Here is a 27,621-nt window from a genome sequence, read left to right as displayed (position 1 = left end):
CTGTTGGGGAGGGGCGGGGGGGCGGGTTGGAGCCTGGAGGTACCGCAGGGATCCGGGGCGACAGGGACAAGGGGAAAGGAAAGTGGGAAGTCAGCACAAGCTGCCTTTTCCTTTTTTATTTTTTTATTTAAAAAAAAATGGGTATTGCTTTTGACAAAGGTCCTGGGGTGGTGGGGGGGTGAAGGAGGCATGGCCATGGGGGATGGGAGCATCCTAGCCCCCAGAAGCCCCATGCTGGCTTCTCAGGGGCAAGCTTCCCCCCTCCCCCCCCCCCAAACCCCTGTGAGCGGGGCCACCACGCAGCCCCGCTGAGCTCAGATCCTAAAAACAGCCACCTCGGACTCATGGTGGGAGGAAGGCAGGAAGCCAAGGCTTAATCAGAAGCCAGGACAGGTGGCCAAGGTCACCCCTGTCCCCAGTCACAACAAGGCAAGAGGCTCCGCCGCCGGCATCGGCAGGATGCGGCCGTTATCCCCCCCGGCCCCAGCCCACGACCAGACAGAGCCTGTTTGCCCTGATAGAAGTTTTATTACAGAATTTTAATGGCACTGCAGGAGTAAGATAGTCATTAGAGCCCTAAAACCCAGCCTGAAAAATATACATTTGACATATATTGTTAACCCCCTGCTGCAGGTCTGGTCTGAAAGCAGGAAACTGGTTTCTCTTCAGTAAGAAAATATATGTTGCTAAATGAAAAATATACAGTTAGAAGAGTTACTGGCTTGCAAAGCTGCTTGTCTGGGGGGGGTTAAACCTCTACCAGCTCCAGAGTGTTTAACTAGGGATCATTCACGTGTAAAAGAGGAAGAGGTATAGTGTATATAAAAAAAAAAACCCAACAAAAAAAGGCAAAGTTCAGGTACGCTCGTTTGCTCTGTCCAATTAAGAGATGGCCTTGGCTTCGGGCAGGAACGCTTCCCAGTACTTCACCAGCTGCGGAGAGAGGGAGGAAGGGAGTTGGGGCGCTTCGCCAGGACCGGTCAAGCCCAGAGCGAGCCCAGAAGCACGCTGGGAGGGGGCAAAAGCCCCTCTGAAGGGCACAGCCCCCATCCCCAAAACAGGCAACGCTTATATTTTGCCCTGCTCAAGCCTGTGGGGGTTCATCCCTCCCCACACCCGGAGAGAAGGACGCACCCAGGGCAGAGGGTCACAAGCTCAGAGCGTGGAGCTTGGAGAAGTGAAACCAGGGCGGGTGCTTCTCACCTGCTGCTGGGAGTTTAACAGCGTCTCCAGGTATTTAGTGACATGGTTTCTGAAGTCCTTAGATTTCTCTTTCTGCAAAAGACGGGCAGGGGTGAGCGAACCACCAAAACCCTCCGGGGGTGCTTTTCAGGGGGTGAGGAAGGAAAACCCATCAGGATTTTCCTGTTCCTCCTGGGGCCCCATGAAGAGATCAGCACAAGAGCCTGAGATGCTGAGGATGAAGCTCATCTTCAGCCACAGGCTGATGGATCACAGAATCTTTGCCCACCCTCCTTCATTTTTACGGATGCACTTTGCATAGAAGCCCTCCCACCCAAGCCAAAAGACATCAGCTCTGCCCACGGCAGCGATGTCCCAGCTCGCACGTGTTCAGATTTACAAATATTGCCAACTGCTGTGCTGGCAGCAGGGTCAGGAGCCAAGGTGACCCTCGGCTACCCCAGCCTGGCGTTCCCAGCCAAGGCACACCAAGGCCAACCAGCTGGAGGGCTGCATGCCGAGGGCCGAGCCAAACCTACCTCAAACCGTATCACTTCCTTGCGGATGATGTCAGAAATCCGCATAAAGTCCCTTTCGTACTGTGTCACACGAGACTCCCACTGCAGAGAGAGGAACCGCGCTGTTTCCAGGGGAGGGGAGGTGAAGAAGCTCTCGCTCCCCTCTCCAAGGGGTTTCGGAGCCACAACTTTGCGTGAGACACGCTGCCAGTGGCATTTCTCATCCTCACCGCGACGGCAAGCTGCATCCCCTGCCTGCCACGAGCTCAGCGAGGAAGCCACAGGAGGTGGGACCACGAGCACCCCCTCCTGTGGCTTCCATGGCTTCCTGTGGGGCTCACTCAAGGCTGGCTTATCCCTTGGTGCCAGCCTGGCAATAGATACCTGTCCCTTCCCCTCAAAACGCCCCCCTCCCTTCCCACCGCTTCACAGTGGAGCGCAGAGGGAAGGAGCCGAGCAGAGGTCCTGGCCTCCCTCATTCCCTACCTCTGAGATCTCCTCCTTGGCCTGCTGCAGCTTGTCGGGTTTGTTGGCCCACAGCAGCCTGGCCTCTATCTCCCTCTTCTTCTGCAGCATGGTCTGAGCATCCTGCCACCGCTGCCAGGTCTTCATGCGCTGGTCAAACGCTCCCTGAAAGGAAGGAGCAGACTCAGCTCTGCTGACAGCAACGATCACATCTTTGGCAAGAGGGACATCAGCTAGTCGCAGAGCTGCTTCATCATCGAGGTCCTGGACCCATCTTAGCATAACCAAAGCTGAACCAGAACATGAACTTGCTCTACTGGTGAAGGAGTGCAGGTGCAACATCAACCAGCTCATGCTTCAGGAGCAGCTTTGAGGCGTCTCTGTGCCAGCTCTAGGGTTTGGCAGGAGAGTCTCTGGAAAAGCTCCAGCTAGGCACACGGTTCAGCACAAGCCCGGACAGGCCTGAGGCCACCTACTTGAACTGGCAGCACCCCAAACATGATGTTTAACCTGTCCCCAAGCCCTGCTGTCTGCCCGTTTCAGTCCTGTCATCAAGAGTGGCCACTACAAGCAGCTACCCTTGCCTGTCCCACAGTGGATATCCACCACGAGCTCCTGCTGACCGCACAGCGTGCTCCTGCACCACCTCAGGAGGCCAAATGATTTTAGCAGGCCTGCAAGTCACCAGCCCAAGCAAAGAAGAACCCATTACACTTCTGAACACATCCAGCCAGATGGTGGGGAAGAGTGAGAGCAGCAGGAAGCAGTGGTTGATAGCCTGGTCAGAAGGACAGGGCAGCCAAGAGACAGATAGTCTGAGGCAACACTAGGGCTCCTCACCAGAACATCCCAGATAAGATTTATTACCTCCAGCAGCATCAGAGATCTCCATTCCTACTCTGCAGCACCCACCACACATCCAAGTACAGCCTGGCAGACCAAGGAGGCTCATGCCCACTCACTAGGCTGCATTCTGGTCTCTGTAGCCTCCAGAAACGACTGCTCAGAGGCAGGAAGGAGTCAGCGTGCCAGGCTGGCAGCTCACTTGGGACTGCTTCCTTTCAGCCTCCAGCAAGGTGGCCGGTGCACCAGGCAGGCTGTAGGGCCTCGAGCTCTCCCCCAGCAGATGCTTGGCAGATCTATTTGCAACACCCCAATCACAGGTTACCAGCCCACAGCCTTCACCTCTGGAAGGGTTGAGGCCACCTATGAGCCATGAACTTGCTCCACATGCCCCCTGGGGAACAGCAGGACATCCAGGCCTCCCTTGCCCCATGTTTCCAATCTAACCACTCCAACACATGCACAACTGGACAAGCAGCAGATTTGCCCTCTGCCTGGACAGATCAGAGGCATGCCATGCCCTATGCTTGAATCTAGAAGGCCTGCTGCCTCCTGGCACACCTAAGCTTATGGTCAGTGCCAGGATGGACCAGCAGCACGGCCTAGAGCTTGCCCCAAAGCAGCGCTTACCCTTACAACTGAGAGGAGGCGGATGTAGTCTCCCAGGAGCTCGGCCAGGAGGAAGAAGTCACTGTTAGCCTGTTCCTGGTGCAGCTGCTCAATCTTCTCTTCCACCTCGGCCAGCTGGGACAACGCCCGGGACAGGGCTGTGTTGTCCTCCGAGCTGCCCAGCATGGCCAGACTCTTTGCAAACTGGGCTGTATTCAACGCTAGCTCTAGGGAATGGAATAAGAGAGACAACCCATGGGCCTCGCTGCACCGGGAGCTCTGCAAGTCAAGCCCCAGCCTGGAGTTCAGCCCAAGGAGCTGCTTTTCTGGAGCCCCAGGAGACGTCGGCTGGAAGAACCAGCCCTCTCTGGGTCAGAGCTTCTGCAGCTCAGTGGGAGGAGGGCTCTGCAGCTCCAGCCGGGGAGGAGAAGGGAAGCGGCAGACTGGGAGGACGGGCAGAGCTTTGCAGAAGTCAGCCAAAATGTGCAGAGGAAGAAAAACAGCCCTGCTCCCTGCCAGAGGAGAGCTGGGAAGTAGGAATAAGATGGGCTCTGCTCAGGTTTGCTACGGCAGCCTTCATCCAGCAGCATGATGCTGGTTCACTTCAACACCGTCATCCTGAACTTGTAGGGCTGGACAGAAGAGGTGGGATTACTGTTTTACTTCAGTCTCCCACGATGAAGAGACCAGGAGCCCTTCACAGTAAGAAAGCACTGTCCTGTCTCCTCAGAAGAGCCTCCCAGGAGAGCCGTGACCTCCAGTCAGGCACCGCACGAGGATTAACTCTTTCAGGCCAAGCTACAGCTCAAGCGGTTCCAAGCTCGTTACCTTTCCTGTGGTTCACTAGCGTCTCGACAACAGCGTGCAGCTTCCGCAGCCGCTGGTCCTCGCACTCCACCTCCTGCAGTTTCTCCTCGAACCACTGAAACAGGTAAAACCCAGAGCTGATTCCCACAGACAGGGCTTCCCTTCCATCTCACACCTGCAGCTTGAGCCGGGGAGAGCACCCAGCTCCAGAGCGAGGACAAGGACAACCCAGAGGCGTCCCAATACTTACTATGTCCGATTCATTCATCTTGATGGTCATTTTACTGACGGCATCTGTTGCTTTGTTGAACATCTTCAGTATTCCTGCTCCACTCAGGGTCTGGGTGCCTACTGCTCTTGGCAGCTATAAAGAAATAGAAAAGTGTGCTGTGCCAGGAGATAAAAGCAGCTTTGCCAGCAGCCACCACAGTGCCATTGTTCTGCCATGTGGGTCCCTTGACAGCAGGTTTTTTCTGCTCATCGCAGCTCCTGCAAAGGATTAGCCAGACACCACCCGAGCAGTGGCACAACTTGTACAGTATTTCAAATAACAGGACTGGAGCTGAGGAGTTCCTAAACCTTATAACTGTATCTGGGATCTGCCCGTCCTGCTTGGCCAAGGTATCACAGATCTGTAAGGACCTGCCTTGCTAATTGAATTCCTGAACTGAGGGATGCCCAAGCTGCCTCAGGTCATGTGGAAGTGCTTTGGAGCATCTCTCCAAAAGCCTGCAGCGGTCCATGCTGCTGGGGGACACTAGAGCAGTGCTTTGATGCTGGGAAATGCTCCACAACTATTTTCCAGACAGAGCTGCATCTGCTCCGCAGCAAAGTGAGGTGTTTCCATGACATCTGCTCCTACACCAGAGCCCTCCAGCACAGCGTTAGTGCTGGAATCACTCAGGGTTTCCCTGGGGCTCAGGCTCTTTAAGAACCTGATCCCTCCAAGCCAGATGTACAGCTGGGCATGGTCACACTCTCCTCTGAGAAGCAGGGACATCAGCCACATGGTTCAGTACAGAACCAGCGCTCCCTCAACATCCGAGCATTGGGCCAAGCCAGCACAGGACCCCCCTCACCTCCAAACAGCAGACTACATGCCTACCTTGGATTTCAGAGAACAAAGACTACCCGTGCTTTCAACACATGTCCCCACCAAGCCAGGGCAGAGCTTGTTATGAGTGTACAGTGCTTAAAGAAGCACTGACACACAGAAGAGAGTCCTCTTCTTGTCATCCCTAGTTAAGAGCTCTTACAGGGTTCTGCTGCTTCTTGCTGAGCTTTGAAGCATGAGGTCTCATCAACTGCTCGCGTACTGTTTCCTTCTGTACTTCCAAGGAACTTGTAGCTACATTATTCCACACTACTGACCTCCTCCTTTTCCAAGAACTCCCTGACGTCAGGGTCCTGCAGCATGGTTGGATGGCTGACCACTCTCCTGAGGTATCTGTGGAGAGGAATGCACCAACAGTTACTTAGGTTGTAGCAAACCTGGCTCTGAGTCACCACGCTGAGCTGCAGCGCGTGGAGGTCTGCTGCAACCTGCTCGTTATTTACTCCGAAATGACTGTCTGGTAGCTAGAAGTCAGGCCCAACAAGCTCTTCCCATCCACCCACTGGGAGTCCTACCTCCCTGTGGACTCTGGTGAGACTGGCCTGCAAGCCCAGACCTGCCAGGCCTTTGATTAACACTTGCTATAGCAAGAAAGTTACTCGATACGCCAAGTGATGGAGATTTAGCATTACATCTTTAACAACAAAGCTTTTAACAGATCTCTCAGAGGCTGAAGCTGGAGGAGGGATCAGAATCGCAACACTAACTACAACAGTCACGGGCGGCAGAGCAAAGGCCACCCGTGGCTTCACAGTCAGGGTGCAAGTTAGACAGAGATCGAGTTGTTTCTTACCTGATCTGCACTGTTTGTACAATTACTTAACATCGTATTTTTGGGGCTTTGAGCAACCTGGTCTGGTGGGAGGTGTCCCTGCTCAGGGCAGGGGGTTGGAACTCGATGATCTCTAAGGTCGCTTCCAACCCAAACCGTTCTATGGTTCTATGATTTTGGGGCTCCTGAGACAGCTCAGTTCTCTCCCTGCCTTGCCCGTGGAGTTTGGCCAGATTTGGCCCAACACCAGCAGAGGCTTTTGAAGCAGAAGATTGCTTTACAGCATCAAAGCAACTCTCTGCAGTTGCAACTCCTCAGCAGCCTCCAGGTTTGCTGTAAACCCAGAAGCAGACGGCTTTTCTCATGCAGGAAGGAGAGTGTAGCCAGTCTGACCTTTTGGAGGTGCCTTGCTCGGTTCAGGCAGGGGGGATAGCTGTTGGGGTCTGTACCTCTCTAGAGCAGCCCGTCTTTTTTCTAGGAACTCTGCAGAGGAGGAGTCTTCTTTCCCGACTTTCACTTTGGTCATTCCTAGCACAAGAAGTAAGACACAATTAACGAGCTGCTTCAAACTCAACACACAAGATACCATGGTCTGTTACAAGGTACAGACAATCAGGGTGACAGTAGAGGAGAGGCATTTTACAAGAGGAATTAGACCTTGCATCAGCAAGAGCTACTTGGAAGTTTAAACTCTGCTTATGCCTAACACTGAACAGAAGTTGACATCCAGAAAAGAAGCAGAGCAATGCCAGGCGAGACTGGAAGGGTTACAGGTCTGGACTCCAGAGAACAGCAATTCAGTGACAGCGCAGAGGATGAGGTTTTACCCTGCATCAAGCAGATGTGGAGGCATCTGTGAATTCAAACAAGGCTTTAAGCCCAGAGCTCCAAGTATGGAACCAGAGTTTTGTCTGTGCCAAGGGAACCCAGACTGTTTTCCACACCTGCTCCCCATGGCTGCTCTGCAGCTTCCCCTCTCACCTTTGAGACTGCAGGTAGTCCTTCAGGTGCAGAGCTCACCACCAGAAGGAGCAGCTCTAGAGCTCTGCACCTCCACCACTCACCTATGAGACTCTTCTCAGGTGGTGGAGGAACGATGAACCCGTTTTGGGCATGCTTCTCCGAAAGCTTCTCATAGAGACCCAGAAAGTCACTGAACCTCCTTTTCACTGAAAACTGCTTGCTCCTGAACATGGGCATGCTCGTCTGGGGGGAAGAGACGAGACTCAGATCAGACTCACCCTGGGAAGCTCACCCCTGCACCCACAGCCTCATGGCTTCTCTCTGCTGTCACTTCTGGGGGTGAGGCAGGACAGCTTGAGCTCTGCAAGACCTGAGAAATGGGCAAGGCTGAACAGAGTGATCTTAGGACTAGGCTTTCAGCAGCTTACCTCCTAACAGTTCTCTTCAGATCAAGCAGCAGTATTAATGCCACTAAATAACAGAGCAGCTGTTTCTGTGGCTGCAGGCTGCTTGGTAAGACCTGCCCATCGCCTAATCCCATCATCCCTGCTCCCCACAGGGACAGGGACTGCTGTCAGGTTGCACTTTATCACCCTAGGGGGCCATCAGTGGCTTTTGACAGCATTTGCAGAGCAGGAGTGGAGGCTAACAAGTCCCCTAGTCCTCTTCACACAGCCTTGCCTTCAGAGCACAGGAGCCTGTCATCCAGCAGCTGCTGCACAGACAGCCAGGAACCACTTTTTGCAGAGCTCACAGCAGCACCCCAAAACTCCAAACAGGGCAGCAGCTGCAGAAGGCTCCGTTTCTTGTGATTAGCCCAGGAGAGAGCAGGTCCTGACATGATACTAGCTACAGCAGCAGCTCTCCAGCAAGAGCCAAGTTCAGGTCAGCTTAATCCGACACGACCATCAGCACAGAACCATTAGCAACAGCCCCAGTGTCTGGAGCTCTCCCTAACAGATGTCAGTCCTGCTGCTCACCCCAATGCTGAGCACCACTACCAGCCAGGACAGGAGAAAAAAAAAATAATAAAAGACAGCCTCCTTTCAAACAGGTTCAAACCCTATTTCTCAGCTAGGCTCCCCCTTTGATCTGTAGGGGTGGATTATAACTCCTGAATCCTTGTAACGAGGCATTCAGGCCTCCTGTCTATTTAGGTCACCGCTGGCTTGACGAAGAACAGACAGTCCAGCTGCCTTCAAGCACAGAAAAATAACAGCACCCCATTTCAGGAATTAGACATACCTGTGTTGACACTTTGTAGGCTACATATGCGTTCATGCCATCCCCTATGGAAAACAGAAACCAAGGCATTAGTGTGTCACAAGATCAGCTCTTTCCACTGTCACCTGAACACAGAACAGGAGGCTCCCAGCCTTTGCCTGCCTCAGTGGTTCTGATCCTTGGCCCGAGAGAGCCCCAGACCTTCACACAGACCCACAGGCAGCATCTCCCTGGACTCCTGCCCGCTCCATGTTTCCCTGACCTGACTGCTCAGACCTCCTTTTGCTTCCCAAGGCAGCCCACGCTGACAATCAGCCACTTGTTACACCGACAGTGACTGGGCTGGCTCCGCGCATCCGCTAGGCAAGCAACAATTCAGCGGCTGTACAGAACATGAAGCAGCCCATTCAGAAGACGTGAGTCAGACAGCCCCTGGCTGCATGCGGTTGGATTCTGAAACATCATGGGCAGTTTTCTCTGGTTAACACAGAAATGCCCTTGTTTACCTGGTAGTTCAAGTGAAGGGCATCCTCAGAGGTCTGATGCTACACCTAAAATACTTCACAGAATCACAGCACACCTCCCAGCTCCAGAGATCACTAGCCCAGGAGGGAGAACAAGCTGCCCCTCATGAAGCTGCTCCACTGGCTGGGATCAGATGTTACCTTGGGTTCTCTGCACCCCAGGGACTGCCACAGCTGGCCAGCTCCCACTTTCGACAGAGAGAACCCCTCTTGCTTCTCAGTTTGAAGCCAGAGCTGCTTCTCTGGCAAGCACAGCTGCTTGCCATGGAATAACACCCTTCACTTTAGGTTAAGGAAGTTTTGCCTCCCCCTTGCCAGCTGCACACAGGACAGTGTTGCCCGGAGGTCAAGTTGGTCACCACCATTCCAGACACCAAGCTCTGCTACTGCAAACATCACGTTTCACCCTCCCAAAAAACCCGCTCCTTGCTCCCTGCCATTGAGGTTCCTGGCTTTCCAAAACCTGCTCCTGCCTCGCTCGTTTGTGACCCAGGCATTTTGCTTTGTGTAGTTCTGCTTTTTCTAGATGTTGGAAGAATTCTCGGAGAAGTTACTCTGGGATCAAGTTTGTGCTTGCAGAGACAGCTTGAAGGCTGGAGTTGTGGCACGTGGAGGCGACAGTTGCACTCAGCCCCACTGCCCAGCCTGGCCTGTCTAACTGTGCCTCACTGCACAGCAGGACAGGACGTTAACTCACCGACTTTCTCTGGGTCACTCACTCCTACAGTCAGCTCAAATTTGTCCTCCTGTTCCTCCTCTTCCAGCTGTTCAGAGTAAGCACACGAGGACAGCAAGTTAAAACTAGAAAGCTAGGCTTCAAACCACCCCAAACCACCAAGTGTCATCCATTACAGTGAGCTTGTCATGCTGCCAAGGCATCTTTGGCACTTCAGTCTGGCCAAGGCCAGTCTATAAAGCCCTCGAGCTTCTCACTTGTGTCTGGGCTACACGTTCCAAGGATCCTAAACTGGATTTGTCTTTCCAACACTGCCATCTACACAGACCAATGTACAAACTGCTCAGCCCCAAGGTGAAACTGCAGAATCCAGCCTCAGCTCTGTGCAAGATAGTTCCCTTTGGGCTCTTTTACATCATGATTTCAGTTCTCATCTGAAACAGCATAAAATTCTGAACCTAAGCAGAAGGTAAGCTGTATTGTGCAGGCACACAGGGATGGAGAGACAGGACAGCACCCAGCAGACCCTGTCTGAAAGGGTTTTTCCATCATACCCTGCTTTGCTGAAGGCCAGCGTGTGGCCATACCAGTGATACTGCCTCTGACAGACCACAGAGGCTTCAGGCTTGCTCAGCAAGCATCGCAGTGCCTCGTTAGCGGAATGGTATTAAAGGAGTAAGCAAAGCAGAGCCGAGACTGGCCTCAAACAGCCTCTTTGGTCCATGAAGCAGAAGGTGACAGCTTTTTGGTTCACTGACCAGCTCAGCATCCCGGCCTAGTCCTGCATCACTCCTGCACTTACATCAGTCTGAAGCCAACCTGAGATGCTTCTCCTAATGGCACCACAGAGCCCATCCTCATGAACTCAGGAGTGCCTGGGGCAGAAAAGTAGCACTTTCCTTGTCTCCAAAACAGTTTCAGTCTCTCCAAGGGGAAAACCCAGATTTAGGGTACCAAGTACCACCCAATTAACCGGGCTTGGCAACCAGAACACAAGTTCCACTTGAGGACCCTGTGCTCTCGTGTCACCCAGGAGACACTTTCTTTTTAAAACACGGACAAGAGCAGCTACACCACTTGCCCCATTTGCAGCAACACAGCGCACTAGAGCTCTGAGCCAGAGCTCAGACCCTCAGGACCAGATCAGCTGCTTGCTATTTCTGCTTTGAAAGCGATCTGCACCACCCCATGAGCAAGAATGCTGCCAGGCTGACCTGAACCCCACTTCAGCTGTATCAGTCCCAGACTGATGGCCTGAGATACAAGCCATGGCATCCAATATGGCGATTACATTAATTGCATCATTTAAGATGCATGTTTACAACTAAGTAAATGGACAGGTTCCTGCCAATTACAGTTTGAAACCAGCAGGGCGAGCTGGAAAGCTCAGAGCAATTCTCACCTCCTCATAGCTCTTTGAAGGGTTTCTAGAAGAGGAGCTTGCAGCTACTTCTAAAGAGGGGGCAGGATTAGATACTTTGGCTGGTTCCTTCTTCTGGTTGTTTTGTGTGCTGTCTAGAGACAACTCTACAGTGGCATCTGTCAAGAGAAATTTGCAAGGGTCAGCCTCTCTACTTTGAGTTTCTGGAAAGGTAATTTCAATATTCTCCAAAAGGTTCATGGGATCTAGTGAGTAACAACAGGATTAATTAGCTTAAAAAAAGAAAAAAAATAAATAAATCCATCGGGAGGACACCTGCAAGCATTGGGAAGAGTGTGACTTAAAACATCTTCACTGCAGTAAGAGCATTTGATCAATCCTGCTGGAGAACATTAAGTTAATCCAATGAACTTCTTATTCTAGAAGGAGCCAGGCATCACCTCCTTGCTGAGTGCTAGAGGAGCCACACACTGGAACAGCTAAAGCCTAGCTGGATTTTTTTATTTTACATGGCACATAGGCCGGCCTGGAAGGTAGGCTCCTTCCCTGTACACTTCTCCACCCAGAGGAAGTAAGAACTTCCATCTGTTAGCAGGTGTCTCCAGAAATGACTCTCACATGGCTCTGCCAGAGGTGTCCCACCACACCAGGGCTGGGAAGGTCTGACCCTCCTCGTTTTCCCCTGCTGAGGGGTGTTATGTCTCCCATTCCTTCAGACCAGCCACGTCTACTAAAGATGCTTCCTCCACACCTGCACGAAGGTAGAAGGTAGAGAACAAAAGGTTTTAACTCTGAGAAGACGCACACCACTTTACAGTTTAAGGCAACAAAACTAAAGCAAACTCCATTTTAATCCTCTCCAGCTTCCAAACAGTTAATCCTGACACATGATTATGCTAGAAACCTGGAGGAGGCTACTTTGGTGTTCCCAAAAACACCAGCAGAGCTTAGTGCTTCCAGAGCAGACTGGAACACGAGTTTGAGATAAGGACCTGTGATAGTTCAGAATAAGCATGACACATAAGTGATGGATACAAAGCAGATCACTCCAGGCGTAGAGTTCAGAAATCCCCAGTGAACACCCAGTAGATACAGACTCACCTGCAAATAAATCCTGATCATCTTGCTCTACACGAACCCCATTTTCTTTGGAGGTGCTGTTCGCAGGGAGAAGAGATTCCCTTTTTGGTGCCGTGGGCTTGCTCTATAAGAGAATTAAAAGCACATAAACAAGAGGTCATTTACACTGAGGAAGAGAGGCTGGAGGACCAAACAGCTCACCTTCCTAGCTGCTGCCACACAGGGTCAGTACTACAAACCTTGTGTGAGCACAGTGGCCAAAGGACATCACAGCCTGCTTCCCTTCCACCCACCCCTGAGCACTACCATCTCAGCCAGCAAGGCTGTACAGCGGCATCTGAGTCAAGGACACCGAGTATCACGCAGAACTTCACAGCCAATTTCAACCCTGATCTTTAGCAGAATAGAAGCAGCCAGCAGGCCCCTGGGACGTGCCAGCCCACAAGCCAAGTGTCAGAGCCCCAGTCCCTGACTGCGGACTACAGGTGTCGGGAGCAGCAGGCAATTGAGCACACACAAGTGCTCCTGTTCACAACACCTGTAACACACCCAGCCATGCCATTTCCAAGTACTAACACCGGCACCGACACCACACCAAGGTCCATGGGCAGACTGGGGAGCCTCCTGTGCTTAACTGTAGTGATCCGAGCACGCTGCCAACAGGAGATGCCTTGGGAAAGCCAAGCTGCTGGTGGCAGAGACACACAGCGATTTGCTTGCCCGAAGGCAAGATGCTGGGGATCACAGGAGCCTTGTCGGCAGCCTAACTTGTGCCAGCATTCCACTGCCACCACGAGCCCAGCTGCCCTTGCCCAGAGGGCTGGCTAGGGCCCACGTGAAGCAGCCGGGCCCCGCTTTAATGCAGCAGCTCAGTTCCAAACGGTGCTGGAGAAGCTCAGGGACTCTGCCGTCCTGGCACTGCTTCATGAAGCCACAGTCCCCTCCTGCAAGACCCCTGCCAGCAGAGACAGGCTGTCACAGCTGGACTAAAACCAGGCATGGTTCTGCTTTGCAAAGTGATGTTGACAAAGTCTTGCACAGTGTGTTTTGCAACCCAAACCTCGTGCTCCCCATGAATGGACAAGGCCAGGGCAAGCCAGCCCTGAGCCCCAGGGCCAGGACTTACAATACAGCTGGATTCTGCCACAGCAAAAAGCCCCTTGAACACGCAGCTTTGCTGGGGGACACTATCCTGGCTACTAGGAGCAGGCTTGGGGACAAGGTGAAAGCCCACCTGAGAGCTCATATGCCAACCAGTCACCACACCAGAAGGCAGAGCTCTTTCTGCATTCCTGCTGCGGGCAAGCGCTACAGATGCTGGCGTCATGAATCGTCCCTCATTTTGCAGGCAGATGAGTTATTCCAAGCAAGGACGGGACAGCAAGCGCTATTCTTTAACAACTTAGCAGAGAACACAACAGGTCTTTGACGGCCAGTAAATGGAGCACTATTAGCAGCGACTCCAAACCCACAGGCTCCTTGGCACTTCCTTCAGCAAGGAAACATCAGTGTCCCCAATGAGCTTCCCAGCTTTCATACACAGAAAAAGACTATCTGCTTTTCTACCGTGACTGCATTCTCAGTTTGTTTTAGATTTAGTTTCTAAGACTGAAAGAACCACACCCTGTTCCTACTTCTCCATCTGCCACTAGAGAAGAGCCACGGCCTCTTTTGCAGTCCGTGACACAACACCCGCCATCTCAGGGGTCTGATTTAGCCCACCCCGACCATCACGCGTGCAGGCAGAAGCTCCTTAGGTCCCCTGGTGCGAGCCTGACACCTGCCATGGGGAACCAGACATCTAGGCAGAAGAGCCAGCACTTGAGGGCATCCCTAGAGAGAACTGTGGTCACCCAGCAGCCCAACTGTTGTCACAGGTGGATGAAGTCCAGCTCTGGTTAGAGTTGTATCTGACCCAAATGCTGCTTTGCTGGCTCCTGTATTACTGCTAAGCGCTGTCAAGCCACCTGAGTGCCAGCAGCCGGGTGGATCTGCCTCACCAGCATGACTCCCCTGCTTCACAGAAAGTGTTTTTCTAATGCTCAAGGGCAGAGAGACAAGCAAAGCCACTGGGTCACACAGAAAAGCCACGTATTAGTTATGACAGTTGCTTCAACAACAACACTAAGCACCTGATAAGCTGCTTTAGCTTATTAACAGACTGCAGTTTTGGTGAAGGGACACTTTATTTGCATGAAAGCCTGCAGCAGTTGGCAGTCGTCTGTTTTGGGAGGCTGCCTCTACCACAAAGCAACAAACCACCTACTACATCTTCCAAGTCCTTCAATAAAGAAAGGTCTTGAAAAGTTCAAGACCATCACCATGCCCTAGTGCCACCCAGAGGTACCAGCGCCTTCCTCTTGCAAGGCCAGGGTTGCACGTTCCCATGTTATTTTCAAAACATGACTCTGCTGCTCTGTTTTGCGCAGACCAACGTGAGAGTTTCATCCTCTCAAACTTATGCAGGGCAGAATCTACCCACATCTCCCCAAACCTGCCTTCTTCCTTCCTGCTAAGCCACCAGCAGAAGACAGCCTGCTACTGAGCAAGCATGGCACAAGGACAGAGGAGGATCTCCACCAGGAGCAGGGCAGAGACAGCTCTAGCTTTGTGCCGGTGGCAGGAGAAGCTTGGTCAGGTCAGCTCCGCTCCCAGTAGCAGGCAGGTTTGCATGTTCATAGCCATGGTCTCCTCCTTGAAGCCTCCTTGAGCCCAGCCCAGCAAAAACATCAGGGCTGGGAAACTGGAGAGAGGAGAAGGTTTCTGGAGAGCTTTCTGTCTGAGACACCAACTCCTCCTGCCTGGCAGGAGCAGGCAGGCTGGAAAAAGCCTGGGTGATGCAGGCCACGATGTCACCCCTCCCAGGAGACAATGTGACCAGCCTCAGCTAGCAGAGCTTAGTAAATCTACCCTAGAACCTGCAGCGTTCAAGCAACCAGCCTGCCAGAGGAGCCAGCTTCTGCGGTCCCTCTAGCAGAGGCCCTCACTTGGTGTGGACGCTGAGCCCAAGAACCTGAGGCCAGCAGCTGGCTGGGGAGGCATTCGGACTGGGAAAGCACCAGCCAGTGTTTTAACTCCCCTCCTGGCTGCTGGTCACTGTCTAGAGCAAACACCAGCGCAGGTGACAAGAATTAACACCAGCAGCCTTCAACAACCAGGGATTCACACACAGGAGGCTATTACAAAAAAGAAAAGGTGCTGAAACCCGTCACCATTCACACCTCCACCTTCAGCAGGGAATTTGTGCAGCCCCACAGTGACCTGGTTTGCTGAACACCAAACCTTCCTAGACCCTCCTGCAGCCAGTTCTCCTGGTACAAGGCAAAGGAGGTCACCAAAGCATTGGTGACGCTCCTCACCATGAGCAGAGGACATCAGATGCCTCCTGTCACCTCACTCCCACTGCACGAAGGGGTTCATCCCCCAATACCAAACTGAAGGCAGTAAGCACCACGTCAGCCACCATGTTTGGAAGCTGAAGGGACAAGAGCTCACAGTGGGGGGAAGGAAAACAGGGGGGTTTTCCCTATGAAGCCTCACAAGCTGCACAGCAGAGACGCTGAGCTGCGGCTGCCACCAGGCTCCAAACCAGCGAGGCGGCCGGCTCACCAGTTACTACGACCCTGATCGGGGGTGAGACAGAGAAGCGGGCAGCTGCCCCCAGCACTGTGCCCGAGCCACACAGGGACATCTTCACGCTGACAGGCTCCTTCAGAATGCTCAGGCTCTGCAAGAAGTGACAGGTTATAACCCCGGGAGGCAGAGACTGTCCTGGCACGAGCCGTTGCACAGTCCCACAGCCAAGAGGGACCCCAGGGCTCATTCCCTGCCCTTAGACACCCACCTAGCACCCACAGCACCCCACTCTGCAGCCACCCCAGGCATTTGAGGTGCTCTCAGGCAGGGAGGGAGGAGATTCCAGGCTCCCTGCAGGAGCAAGAACCCAAAGCAACCGTCCCCCTCAATTTTATTTTGGGGGGTTTCGGGGGTCCCCCCCTTTTTTAACCAAACCCGGAGGGTACCACGCCGCTGCCTACAGGCTCTGGGCCTCTCCTCAGAGAGGGGCCCACCCGCAGGCACCACCGGGCCGAGGCCCGCAGCTCCTCCCTCACAGCCGCCCCAAGCCGGGCTTACCCCCGGGCCGCTGCCCCCATCCCCATCCACGGCCCACACTCACGGTGCCGGTGAAGATGTCCTCGCCCTCCGTGTCGCTGTCAGCCGCCCCCGGCGCGTCGCTGTCGCCGCCGTGAGGGTCGGGGAAGGGCGGCGGGAGGCGCTCGGCAGGGGAGGGGGAGCGGGAGCCGCTGGCGCCGCCCGACGCCATGTCCGCGCTGCCGCCGCCGCCGCTTCCGCCTGCGACAGCCGCGCCGGAAACCGCCGCCGCCGCCTTAACCCGCCGGGGCGGGGACGGAGGGGCGTGAGGCCTCCGGATTGGGCCGTGCCTCCGCCTGCCCCGCCCTCCCCCGCCAGGGGGAGCCAATGAGCGCCGCCGTTTTTCCCCCGCTGACAGGCGTCGCTCCGTCCCCATGGAAACGGCCACGAGCCTGGCGGGGTGGTTGGGGGGGACAGGCCCGCCGGGTCGTACCATTGCACCGGCGGAGGGGGAGCGTGCCCCCCTTCCTCCGCCCCGGGCAGTGGGCGAGCCCAGGCCTGAGGGGAGCAAGCATGGTGGGGCGGGTGTCCCCAGGGGATGGCACCCTGCGTCCCCCCAGCCCCTGGCCGGGGCACCTTCTGTGCCCCACCTGAGATGGCCGTGGTCCCCTCAACACCCCAACGAAGATGGTCACAGTCCCATCAATGCCCCAGCCGAGATGGCCATGGTCGTCCCCATGCCAGCCAACCCCTCAACACACTGAAACAGACACCATGGTTGCCTTTGATATCCCAACCAAGATGGCCACAGCACTCTCCATGCCCAAGGACACCCTCCCTGGGATACATGAACCCTGAGGCAGCCATGGTCCCCTCAGTGCCCTGACCAAGACGGCCTCAACACCTCATAAGAACAGCCACCATCCCCTCCACACCCTGACCAGGGTGGCCACTTGTTCAGCTCGAGGGTTTTCAGGATCAGCCCAAGAGAGTGGACACTACCACAAACCACCTCCATCCCTCCTCCTCCTCACCTTTGATTCCTCCCATAAACATCCAGTAATAAGTTTTGTGCAAGCCCAAAATACTCTCCCCTGCGTCCCAGGATGAGTCCCACATCCCCGGGACAGCAACCACCCTTGGGCCAGTTGCTCACTCACGGTGATGGGTCACCACTACATGGGGCAGGTGGTTCTTTGGGGACAGTGCCAGGAGGAGCCGGGCAGGGCAGTAGGTAAAGCAGAGCCAGGTGAGACACCCTAGACTTCCATCAGCTTCGGGTTAAGGGAGAAGACCCCAACCCAGACAAACAAGACACTCCTCAGCTGAGTTCGTGCACCAGGTGGTACCTGGGTGAGAGAGTGCCTTTCTCCAGATGGGAAGCACCAGGAGCTGCCGGGTGGTGTGGGTCCCTCGGTTGTGGGAGAGTAACCAAAAGAGATTTCCTTCTTTCATCTCCACTGCGCCAGGCCTGCACTCTCACCCTTCCAAAGGGAAAACATAACAAGGCTTATCCTTATCTTGAAGGACTCACTGGTGTCCTCCTCTCTTCCTACAAATCAGTGCGCAGCTGCTGCTTCCCTTCTGTCCAAATTCCTCTCTAGGGCTTGTAGTTCCAAGGTCCAGCCTTTTGCTTGCAGGTGGGTCACCACACGGGTATCCTCCCAGATGGCCTTGGTGGGCTCAAAACTATGGTTTTCACCCTGATGACAATCTGCCAGTGTCACTCATTTGAAGTAACATAGCAGTGGATGGCTAGGTATAAACACAGCTTTCCCAAAGAACCTTCCAACAACAAAGTGTGAGGAGCAAGCAGAGAAGACTTTCAACCTATTTTTTGGTAGACCTGCTTTTGAGGGCAGGGAAAGGCTGTAGGACACCAAGATGAGCAGGAGAGGCATCAGGATGACAAAAGCAGCTGCTGGGATGACCTGGAGCTCCTCCCAGCTGGACCTTACACCCCTTTTAGATAATTGATAGCCTACACCCCACCCCCCTGTAGGTCCTGCATCACATCTGCAGCATCTCTTGTCTCTGCACAGCTGTATTTGGGCACCTCAGTTGCTTCTCTGAAGTGTGTTTCAGAAGCAGAGGGGGATCTGTCATGATAAGCACTGGAGATAAATCCCACCCAACTGCTCACATCCTTATTTTCTGCAAATCCTCATTGTGCCTTAGTTTGACCTCTGGAGGATGTCAGTTTAAAGGAGTAGCTTCATCTGCTCTTACCTACATGGGGTTGGTCCCACACAATAGCTACCAGTCTGAGGACAGACAACTTTCTGGTGCAAACCTCTTTTGAACATACCCCAGGCTTTGGGTGTCAAGTTTAGACCTCGGGATGGACAGAGAGGGCCTCGGCTCAGAGGTCCCATAGGATGAGGGGAAATCCCACCATATAGACAGGCAGGAGCCACAACGGTTTCTGCAGTAGGACCAGACACTGCACCTGGGCACCCCTTCAGCCCGAGATGCAGAAGTGAGGGTCATGGTCAGTTAAAATCACTTAGAAGAGATCCTCAAGGTACTTCACCAAAACCATGCCTGCAAGTCTTCAGACTAATTAGTCTCAGCAGAGAGAAGAGGTGCTTAATTACCCACCCCCATGTTTAAGGTCCCACATAGCCTTCCCCCATGCACGCAGATGCACCCTTCCTGCGTGCACCCATCTCTCCCTTCCCCATCACATCCCTTTTCTCCCAGCCCATTCCTCTCCCTCCCTTCCCCATCACATCCCTTTTCTCCCAGCCCATTCCTCTCCCTGGGGACTCAATCATCCCCAGAACCCAGCTGTGTGGTGTCCTCTGATCCTGTCCAATCACTTCTGAGCTCATTGTCTTCTCCTCTACCCCCCTTTTTCCTCCTTCTGGCTCCCCTCCCCCCTTTACTACACACTTGGATCCCCACCATCCCCGACCAGGGGTCTCCACACCTGGGTGATGCCTCCAGGCCCCCTGCGCTTACAGCAGAAGCTGCCCACTGGAGCCAGAGGAGCTTGTTAATCACCTTTTTTTATTTTATTTTGACTGCTGTACACAGAGTCACTCACCCCCAGGTGCTCCCAGCGCCCCTGTGCAGACCCTGCCTTGACACCCAGCGCTCACTAGCGCTGGGTACGAGGCCAAAATAAGTTACCCGTCACCCTGTGCTGCGCTCCTGGCCACCGGGGCAGGTCAGCATTGGCCCTCGAGCACCGGCCCGGCCAGTGCCTGGCTCACCCAGAGTGCCCTGCACCAGGGTTAAGTCTTCACTTTGAAACTCAACATCAGGGCACGGGGGCCCTGCCTGTTCCCAGCACCACTGGCTCCCATTCCCAAGCTCCCGGGGCTCAGCAGGGCCTGGCAGCCTCCGAGGGCAGTGGGGAACATCTGCGGGGAAAGGACTAGGCTGGAGCACCTGCTTGTCACACTCGCACTGCCGGCAGCTGATGCCCCAGAGAAGCAGGAGCAAAGCCACAAGGATCAGCTCAACCTGGGAGAGGTTTGGAGACTCATGTCCCAACAGAGTTGTCCCTACCCCTCTGTCCCCAAGGGGACAGAAGCAGCAAACTCCCATCTGCTGCTCCTCTCCCAGGGGATCCCCAGGAGAGGCAGGGGCCGTGCCAGGTGGTACTCACTCCATCTTGGCTTCCAGTTGGTGGACTGTCTGCTTGTCCAGGTAGCGGCAGAAGAGTGAGAGAAGGTTGCTGGGCAAGAAGAGAGGTTCCACCAGCAAGGTTTTGGGCACTTGAGACAGCTCCCGGGCAACCAGGAACACTGTGTCCGTCCTGTGGGATTCAATGCAGGGGGGTGAGCGCCCCACCGGCCAGAAAACCCCAACCCTGGTGGCTCACACGACTCCTCACCATGTCTCGAAGTCCCCGCTGCGTGGCTCCAGTGGTGCATTGGAGGACAGCAGCCTCTCACCATGGCTCAGCAGGGAGTAAAGCAAGGAGATCCCAAACTGTGGGCAAAGCACCAGGAGGAGCATAGAATCATAGAATCGTCCAGGTTGGAAGAGACCCTTGGGATCATCGAGTCCAACCATCTACCCTACACTACAAAGTTCTCCCCTATATCATATCCCCCAACACCACATCTAAACGACTCTTAAACACATTCAGGGATGGTGACTCAACCACCTCCCTGGGCAGCCTATTCCAATGCCCAACCACTCTTTCTGTGAAAAATTCTTTCCTAATGTTCAGTCTAAACCTACCCTGTTGCAGCTTGAAGTCATTCCCTCTCGTTCTGTCATTAGTTACCTGTGCGAAGAGACCAGCACCAACCTCTCTACAGTGTCCTTTCAAGTAGTTGTAGAGAGTGATGAGGTCTCCCCTCAGCCTCCTCTTCCTCATACTAAACAGTCCCAGCTCCTTCAACCGCTCTTCATATGATTTGTTTTCTAGGCCCTTCACCAGCTTCGTTTCCCTCCTCTGCACCCGCTCCAGCACCTCGATATCTCTCTTGTATTGAGGTGCCCAAAACTGGACACAATACTCGAGGTGTGGCCTCACCAGTGCTGAGTACAGGGGCACAATCACCTCCCTACTTTTGCTGGTCACGCTATTTCTAATACAAGCCAGGATGCTGTTGGCTTTCTTGGCCACCTGGGCACACTGCCAGCTCATATTCAGTCGCTTGTCAATTAGAACCCCCAGGTCTCTTTCTTCCAGGCAGCTCCAGCCACACTTCCCCAAGCCTGTAGCGCTGCTTGGGGTTATTGTGGCCCAAGTGCAGAACCTGGCACTTGCCCTTGTTGGAACTCATACCATTGATTTTGGCCCAATGATCCAATCTATCTAGGTCTCTCTGTAGAGCTTCCCTATCCTCCTGGGAATCAACACTCCTGCTTAACTTGGTGTCATCTGCAAACTTGCTGATGATACACCCTGTCTTTGTTGAGATCATCAATAAAGACATTAAACAGAAATGGTCCTAACCATTTGGTTATCATCATGGGTAGGTGGAGCATCATGGGTAGGTGGCAGTGGTGGCTCCACAGAGAGCACAGCCCTGCCCTTCTTGGGGCCACCTACCTGGTTCTTCAAGGCCATGGCCAGGGGGAGCTCAAGGGACTCGGGCAGAGGCCTGGTCATCTCCCACAGGACCTCGATGAGTTTGCTGAAGGTCATCCCGCCCACCACTTTGTTCAATGGGCTGTAGAGCAGGGAGAGAGACTGGGCAGGGCAGAGAGGAGAGCAGGGATCTGAGACCATTTGACCCATCACCACCACAGCCCCATGCCTGAGCCCCATCCCAACACCTGGGGGGGGGGGGGGGGGGGGGGGGCGGGACACACGCAAAAGCCAACACTGCACCCCTTCGGAGTAGACTACCACCAGGACTGCTTTAACCCCTCCCAGAGACCTTTCTCTTCCTCCAGAGGGAAGGAGAAAGGCTCCTGTCTCATGTCAACCCCACCAGCTGCCTGGCTGCACTGGGACCCAGCAAAATGGTCTCCCCATCGTCCAGGGTGCCCCCCCCCCCAAGAACAGACAGGGGAAGAAGGCAGCCTGGGATGCCCCTGCCCTGGCTGGAGGTGCTCACCTCATCCAACACATCCTTCTTCATGAGGAAGGGCAGGTGGTGGGTGATGGTCAGCAGGATCTTCTCCGCTTGCTCCCGGGTCAGCTGGGGCAGCAGCCGGGCCACGAGCTTCTTGCCCTTCCGCACACACAGGAGTTGCAGGAATTCATCCTCTGCCTCCCTGGGGACAAAGGCTCCATTGGCACAGATCCCAAGGAACCTGTAGCATTTCTGTCCATCCAGAAGGACCAGCATCAGCTCCAGTGGAGGATGAGGCTCATGTGCAGGGTCAGCACAGGCCATGGTGACACACGGAGGACAGGATCCAACCCTCACTGTCACCCAGAACTACTCATCTGTGACCATCTGAGCCCCGTGAGGACCAGGACACGCCACCCGCTCCCCTCTCCCCACAGCACAAACTCACTCTTCGCTGCTGCAAGCTCTGATTTTCAAGACTTGGTAGATACACTCCACTTCCTGGCTCTTCTGCTCCTGACAGCAGAGCTGCTCCTCCTCTGGGGCCAGGGACATCTTCCGCTGCATCTCCTCCACTTTCAGCAGCTGCAGGAAGAGCTGGAGAAACGGCACAGGGCAAGGTGGAAGCTTGGAGCATCTTCTACCCACTGGTTATCCAGGACCCCTGCCTAGGTAGAAGGCCCTCACAGAGCTCCTTGGATTAAAACCAAACATCTGCACCATGCCACCCTGCCCCAAACTGTGGCTCACTCACCTTCTCGATCCGGTGCAGCGCCCGTAGCCGGTGGCTCCCTGCGGCCTTCAGGAGGGGAAAAAGGAAGGCACAACAGTTACAGCCAGCACCAGACACCGCTGCCAGTAGGGCACTGGGCCAGCTGCTCCCTGGGGATCAGAGGCAGCTTCAGGATACAGAGCAAGCCCATGGGGAGGCCATGGCCAGCTCTGACTGCCTGGAGCCCCATCCCACCAGGGTACAAGCTGCCACTGCCGAGGCAGCCCCTGCTCCATTTCACAGCTCGCAACAACACCCAGAGCCGGGGTGTCACCCGTGCTCCGTCGCAGCAGCTCCTAAAGCTCCTGTTAAAGCTACTGCAGGGCCTGGGGAAAGCTCAGAGCTGCATCCCCAGGCACCCAGGGCACCCACCAGCCCAGCTTCCCCTCATCTACCTCCTCCACAAGGGCATGGTGCACAGCATCAATGGCCCGGCGAGGGCTGTAGCAGGTGGACACCGCGACTTGGCCCAGTGAGCCCGCGATACGCACCACTGGAAGAGAGATGGAAATACGGTGAGACCACATCCCACAACCCATCCCCTCATCCAGTCCCCCACCACCCACCCCAGCCCCTCACCGGAGTCGTATGTCTCCACTTTCTGGATGAATGGCGTGACCAGCTTGGGGGGCTCCTGCTTGTTGCGCCCACCAAGGAGCTCCTCCTTTGCCTGTTTGTGCTCTAGCTGGTGGTAGTACATCTGTAAGGACAGGTGTAGCCATGAGGGGAAGGACCATGAGCCCGGGCACCCTCTGGCACCCAAAGAGATAATGCCCCAGCCTTGAGGAGCAGGAAGAGCTCCTGACACTGCCAGCAGGACCTCACCTGGTAGTAGTAATCATCATCCATGTTCTCGCTCTGCAGCTGGATCATCTCCACCTTGACAACCCAGTCCTTCTCCTTGGAGGTCATCAGCCCTGCATAAGGGTCTGCTTTAGGAGACCACAGCTTCTTTGGGGAGATGCTAGTACAGGAGAAGATCGCAACCTGCTGTGACTGCCCAGAGCCCTACCACCATCACCCCACACCTCCCCAGGGACCCCCTTACCTCTGTGCCTGCCCACCTTGCTGCTGCCGCTGGGTCAGGAGCTGCTGGTGTTGGGGGTGCAACTGGGTCATATGGCTAGGAACAACGCAAGAGAGACAGGACAGCAGCTGGGGACTCAGCACCTGCATTAAAGCTGTCCCCAGAGGGGGGACATTCCCTCCAGCTACTTTGCAGGGCTCCTCCAGTCCCACCCAGGCACCCCACTTGCCATCCTGCTACCTGAGGTTCAGCTGGCCACTGGCTGCCGGAGCAAAGAAGAGAGCCGGGTCCGAAGAAGGAGACATGGGACCAAAGTGCATGCCAAGAGGCCGCGATGGGCTGCTGATTTTGGGTGACATGGGCCGGAAAGGGGTGGGAGACGCATACCCTGCGGTCTTGGAGAGGGAGAGAGAAGCATTCAGGTGTCAGAGCCTTCCCCTCCGAGGCACCTGGAGGGGTCTGCCAGCTCCATGCTACCTTCTGGCTCCCATCCTCACATGGGGTACCCTCTCCCTGCATGGAGAGGCCATGTGGGGCACTAGGGCAAGGCCATACGCCCCAGGGATCCTGCCACTACAGCTGAGCCCTACATCCACCACCAGTGCCACAGCATGACACCAAGCATGACACCATGCCTGGTGGGGGTCCACTGGGGACTTCAGGACAAATAGATTTAGGAAGCAAGAAGTGGCTGGACTTTCCCCATCGGCAAGAGGCTGGCGATGGGTACTCAGGATTAGATGGAGCTGCCAAGTCTGCCCTGGACGGCAGAGCTTTGAGGAGGCACCATCCTCATCCCCTGCTGCTCCAGGGTCACCTCAGAGGGGACAGGGCGGTAGCCCGCAGCCCACTGTGTTACCTGGTTGGAAGTGAAGAGCGGAGAGGGTCTGCGAGCCGGCGCGAAGGGCCGAGAGGAGCAGTGGGAGCAAGGCATCGGAGGTGACTGCTGCAGGGCAGAAGACGGAGACGTGTTGCTGGGACAAGACCGTCCTCAAGGCACCTCTGGGGAGGGGAGGACAGAGAAAGAAAGGACACAAGTGCCCCCCAAGACCTGTTACCTGCCGGAGAATGTGCTGGGGGAAGGACTTGGGGGACATCAGTCTTAAGTTGGGGCGCTTGAGCCGGGGAGAGCCCCCGTAGCCCCGCTGCACAGGGGAGCCAAGGAAGTCGAGGGCCACATTGGTGGATGGTGGGGGCCTCTCCAGGACCTGGAGGAGGGCTTTATCCTGCAGGGAGGAGGCAGCAGGAGATGGGAACAGGGCTCAGCTGGGATCAGTTTAGCTCCCCCAGCATCAAGCAGCTCACCAAAACCTGTGGTTGTTGCTCAGCTGGATCATGCACCAGCCAGGCTCCCATCCTGGTGGCATGCAACAACAGGTGACCCATGGGGACCCCCAGCATGAGGCTTCCAGTCCCCTCAAATTCAACAGCTTTGCCTTCAAACCCAGACTCTGCCTAGGGCGGGCACCTCCACCCACATCCTTAGCACCCAAGAGACAAGCCCATGCACTCCCAGACCCATGATGAGACTTTGGAAGTCCCCCAGGCGCCCCAAATTGCCCGCATGACCCTTGGCTCCGAGTACTGGGGAGTTCTCAACCGTTCCCCAAGGGCCTGGCCCACCTCCGGCACATGGTGGGGTGGGATGCTGTCAGGGCAGGAGCCCCACACTGCGGGATCCATCTCCAGCTGGAAGACAGTGAGATGGTCAGCAAGGGGAAGGAGGACAAGAAGATAGGGGCAGGGGACACCATGGAGGCCCCTCAGCTCTGCCACCAGATGTGGGGGGACATTTTTTACCATGTCCTCTTTGCCGAATTCTGCCCAGCAAGCACCAATCCTGCTGTCCAACACTGCCGAGTCCTGGCTCTGCAGGCAAAGAGGTGGTTACAGACACAGCCCAGTGGGTCTCCGTCCCTCAGGCAGGCACCAGATCACCCCCCTGGTGCCCTCTATAGGGCAGAACCCACAGGTGTGGGTCCCTTCCCCTCCCTGTTGATGCGTCACCTCCAGTGTGGGTTTGCTCCGCACAGCTCTGATCACTGCTGGGTCTCCCAGGTCATTTGGCTTCTCGCAGGGCTCCTCATCTTCCTCCTGTTCCTCAGTTCCCAGCTCCTCCTCCTCTTCCTCCAACTCAGAGCCAAACTGCTCGAACTCCAACTCCATCCCACCTTCCTCCTGGGGCTCTCCCAGCTTCTCTGGCTGCTCAGCCACTCCAGGCTCCAGTTCCTCCCCAGCCTCAGTCTCCCCTGCCACCACTTTGGTCAGCTCAGGGCTCATCTCTAGAGGCATCAGGGGGGTTACAATGTCCTCCTCAGTAGAGTCTCGGTCTTGGAGCAGGGGAAGAGAGCACATCAGGGTGGATGAGAGCTTGGGTAGTGCCCACCAGAGTCCCTGCTCCCAACCCAGCTCCTCACCCCCACACATCCATCCTCCTCACCCTGTTGGGTGCTGGCTGATGGCCCTGGCGTTCCCCTGAGATCTTACCTAACCCAAAAGTCATCTCATTGTACAGGTCAAGCTCTTCATCCTCCTCAGCCATCTCCTCCAGCAGAGGCGCACCTTCCACAAGCAGGTAGTCCTCGAGCATCTGGAGTGGAAAGCAGCAGAGTCCCCGCTAAGGGAGACAGGCAAGGGAGGGGTAACCCTAACCTGCCCCCAAGTGCGGGGCACCCAGCCTCCTTCCCTCCCCCCCCCCGCCACTGCTGGCAGTGCTGGGCAGCCCCAGGGCTCACAGCTGCTCTGCAACTGGAAAGGGAAAAGCAGGAGCCACCAGCACCACCAGCGAGGGCGGGACACGCTGGCTCAGCACAGGGTATGAGCCCGCTGAAGCCTGCCGGGACCAGGGCTGTGGCCACCCAGAGGCGACGGTGGCCAGTGCATGAACGGCACCAGCGTGGCTAGCGCTAAGGGACACCAGTAGGCTTCAGAGTGAACACCCCGCTACCGGGGCATGAACAGCACCCGAGCACAAGGCAGGCAGGGAAGTGCACCCCACTAGCACCTCCGGGACGGGGTCGTCTCCAGTACCGGCCGCTCCCGGGAGAGCCGGCACCGGGGGGCGGGGGGCGTGACCTGGGACAGCAGGAAAGAAGGCGGCCCCGGGGACGGGCCAGCACACCAGGGCGGAGCAGGGCGGGCACTCACAAAAGGCTCGCCGCCCTCCGCCATGCCGCGGCGCCACCCGCCCGTCCGCATCCCTCTACAGGGACAAACTGGCCGCGCCGCCGCCTTTTACGCACGGCCGCTTGCCGTACAGCATGGCGGCGCCCAGCTGCGCCTGCGCAGTCGCGCCACCACGCCCCCCCGCGGCCGGCGGCGCGGGATGGAGTAAAGGGAGGGGGAAGGGGGTTTTGCCCGCGTTCTGCGCCCCGCGGAACCCCCCCGCCCCGCTCTTCTCCCCGCTCCCTGGCGGCGACAGCGTTTGCCCGAGCGGCGCTCCTCCAGGCAGTCGCGGTCGGCGCAGCTGGAAGCGTGTCCCAGGGACGGGTGGCAGTAGATCCGAGAGCACAGGGCAGCGCAAACAAGGCGAAGGTGCCGTAAATCTCCGCCTCCCCCCCCGCCCCCCCAACCACCGGGAGCACCTCGGTTGTGTCAGATCTTGCCTGCTCCTTCAGTATCTCCCTCCACTAACAAAAGCAGAAGCGCCCTAAAAGAGGAAGATTTGGCTGTTGTAACCGAATTGGAGCGGCCAACGTGTGGAATAAACCTGTGGTTCAGCTTCTCTTTACAGGGAAATTCTGCCAGGCATCACGGATTACGGCAAAATCATCTCCAGGGATTCCCATCCCAAGGGGCAGAGCCTGGGCGGCAGCGCTGAGAAAGGCTCCGTGTCCCGCAATTTCTGTAATTAATCCTCCCCAAGCCCAGGGGAGGGCTTGCCTGGGCAGAGTTACACTGGCCCATGGGTCAGGCTGTGACATCCACGCCGTGGTCAGCCTGCATCCCCGCAAGAACCCCCAGAGCCCTGATACGGCTCCGGCTGCAGCTGCATCCCCTTATCTCACAGCAAAAGCACTCAACGCAAACCCAGCTGGGGCTCGGCTTGGCTCGGGGCTGGTCCAGCAGGGATCAATAACAAGAATT

General features: G+C 55.7%; 2 protein-coding genes across 4 annotated transcripts; both read right to left on the bottom strand.

The window, feature by feature from the left end:
* Positions 1 to 129: 129 nt before the first annotated feature.
* SNX1 (sorting nexin 1) lies at positions 130 to 16,547 on the bottom strand. 3 transcript variants are annotated; one of them, XM_074156696.1, is made up of 15 exons: positions 16,336 to 16,516; positions 12,180 to 12,282; positions 11,100 to 11,236; positions 9,719 to 9,785; positions 8,519 to 8,562; positions 7,375 to 7,516; positions 6,760 to 6,838; positions 5,796 to 5,871; positions 4,675 to 4,788; positions 4,446 to 4,539; positions 3,639 to 3,844; positions 2,187 to 2,330; positions 1,722 to 1,802; positions 1,204 to 1,275; positions 130 to 933 (listed from the first exon to the last, which is right to left on the bottom strand). In XM_074156696.1, the coding sequence occupies exons 1-15, from the start codon at positions 16,480 to 16,482 to the stop codon at positions 883 to 885; spliced, it is 1,557 nt and encodes a 518-aa protein (XP_074012797.1). In that variant the 5' UTR covers positions 16,483 to 16,516; the 3' UTR covers positions 130 to 882. The 3 variants fall into 3 exon arrangements, with proteins under 3 accessions (XP_074012797.1, XP_074012796.1, XP_074012798.1); XM_074156695.1 differs by having other exon boundaries at positions 11,100 to 11,323; positions 16,336 to 16,482; XM_074156697.1 differs by lacking the exons at positions 9,719 to 9,785; positions 11,100 to 11,236 and having other exon boundaries at positions 16,336 to 16,547.
* Positions 16,548 to 19,578: 3,031 nt separating this feature from the next.
* PATL2 (PAT1 homolog 2) lies at positions 19,579 to 26,706 on the bottom strand. The gene is made up of 19 exons (XM_074155736.1): positions 26,683 to 26,706; positions 26,023 to 26,125; positions 25,543 to 25,865; positions 25,336 to 25,404; positions 25,159 to 25,224; positions 24,594 to 24,761; positions 24,395 to 24,481; positions 23,776 to 23,930; positions 23,557 to 23,631; positions 23,334 to 23,472; positions 23,088 to 23,208; positions 22,904 to 23,001; positions 22,491 to 22,535; positions 22,185 to 22,333; positions 21,779 to 21,938; positions 21,268 to 21,408; positions 20,095 to 20,192; positions 19,867 to 20,016; positions 19,579 to 19,618 (listed from the first exon to the last, which is right to left on the bottom strand). The coding sequence occupies exons 1-19, from the start codon at positions 26,704 to 26,706 to the stop codon at positions 19,579 to 19,581; spliced, it is 2,211 nt and encodes a 736-aa protein (XP_074011837.1).
* Positions 26,707 to 27,621: the final 915 nt, after the last annotated feature.

The sequence above is a fragment of the Numenius arquata genome, chromosome 11, assembly GCF_964106895.1.
Source record: "Numenius arquata chromosome 11, bNumArq3.hap1.1, whole genome shotgun sequence".
NCBI classification, from domain to species: domain Eukaryota; kingdom Metazoa; phylum Chordata; class Aves; order Charadriiformes; family Scolopacidae; genus Numenius; species Numenius arquata.
This window is presented reverse-complemented; position numbering and strand designations above follow the sequence as displayed.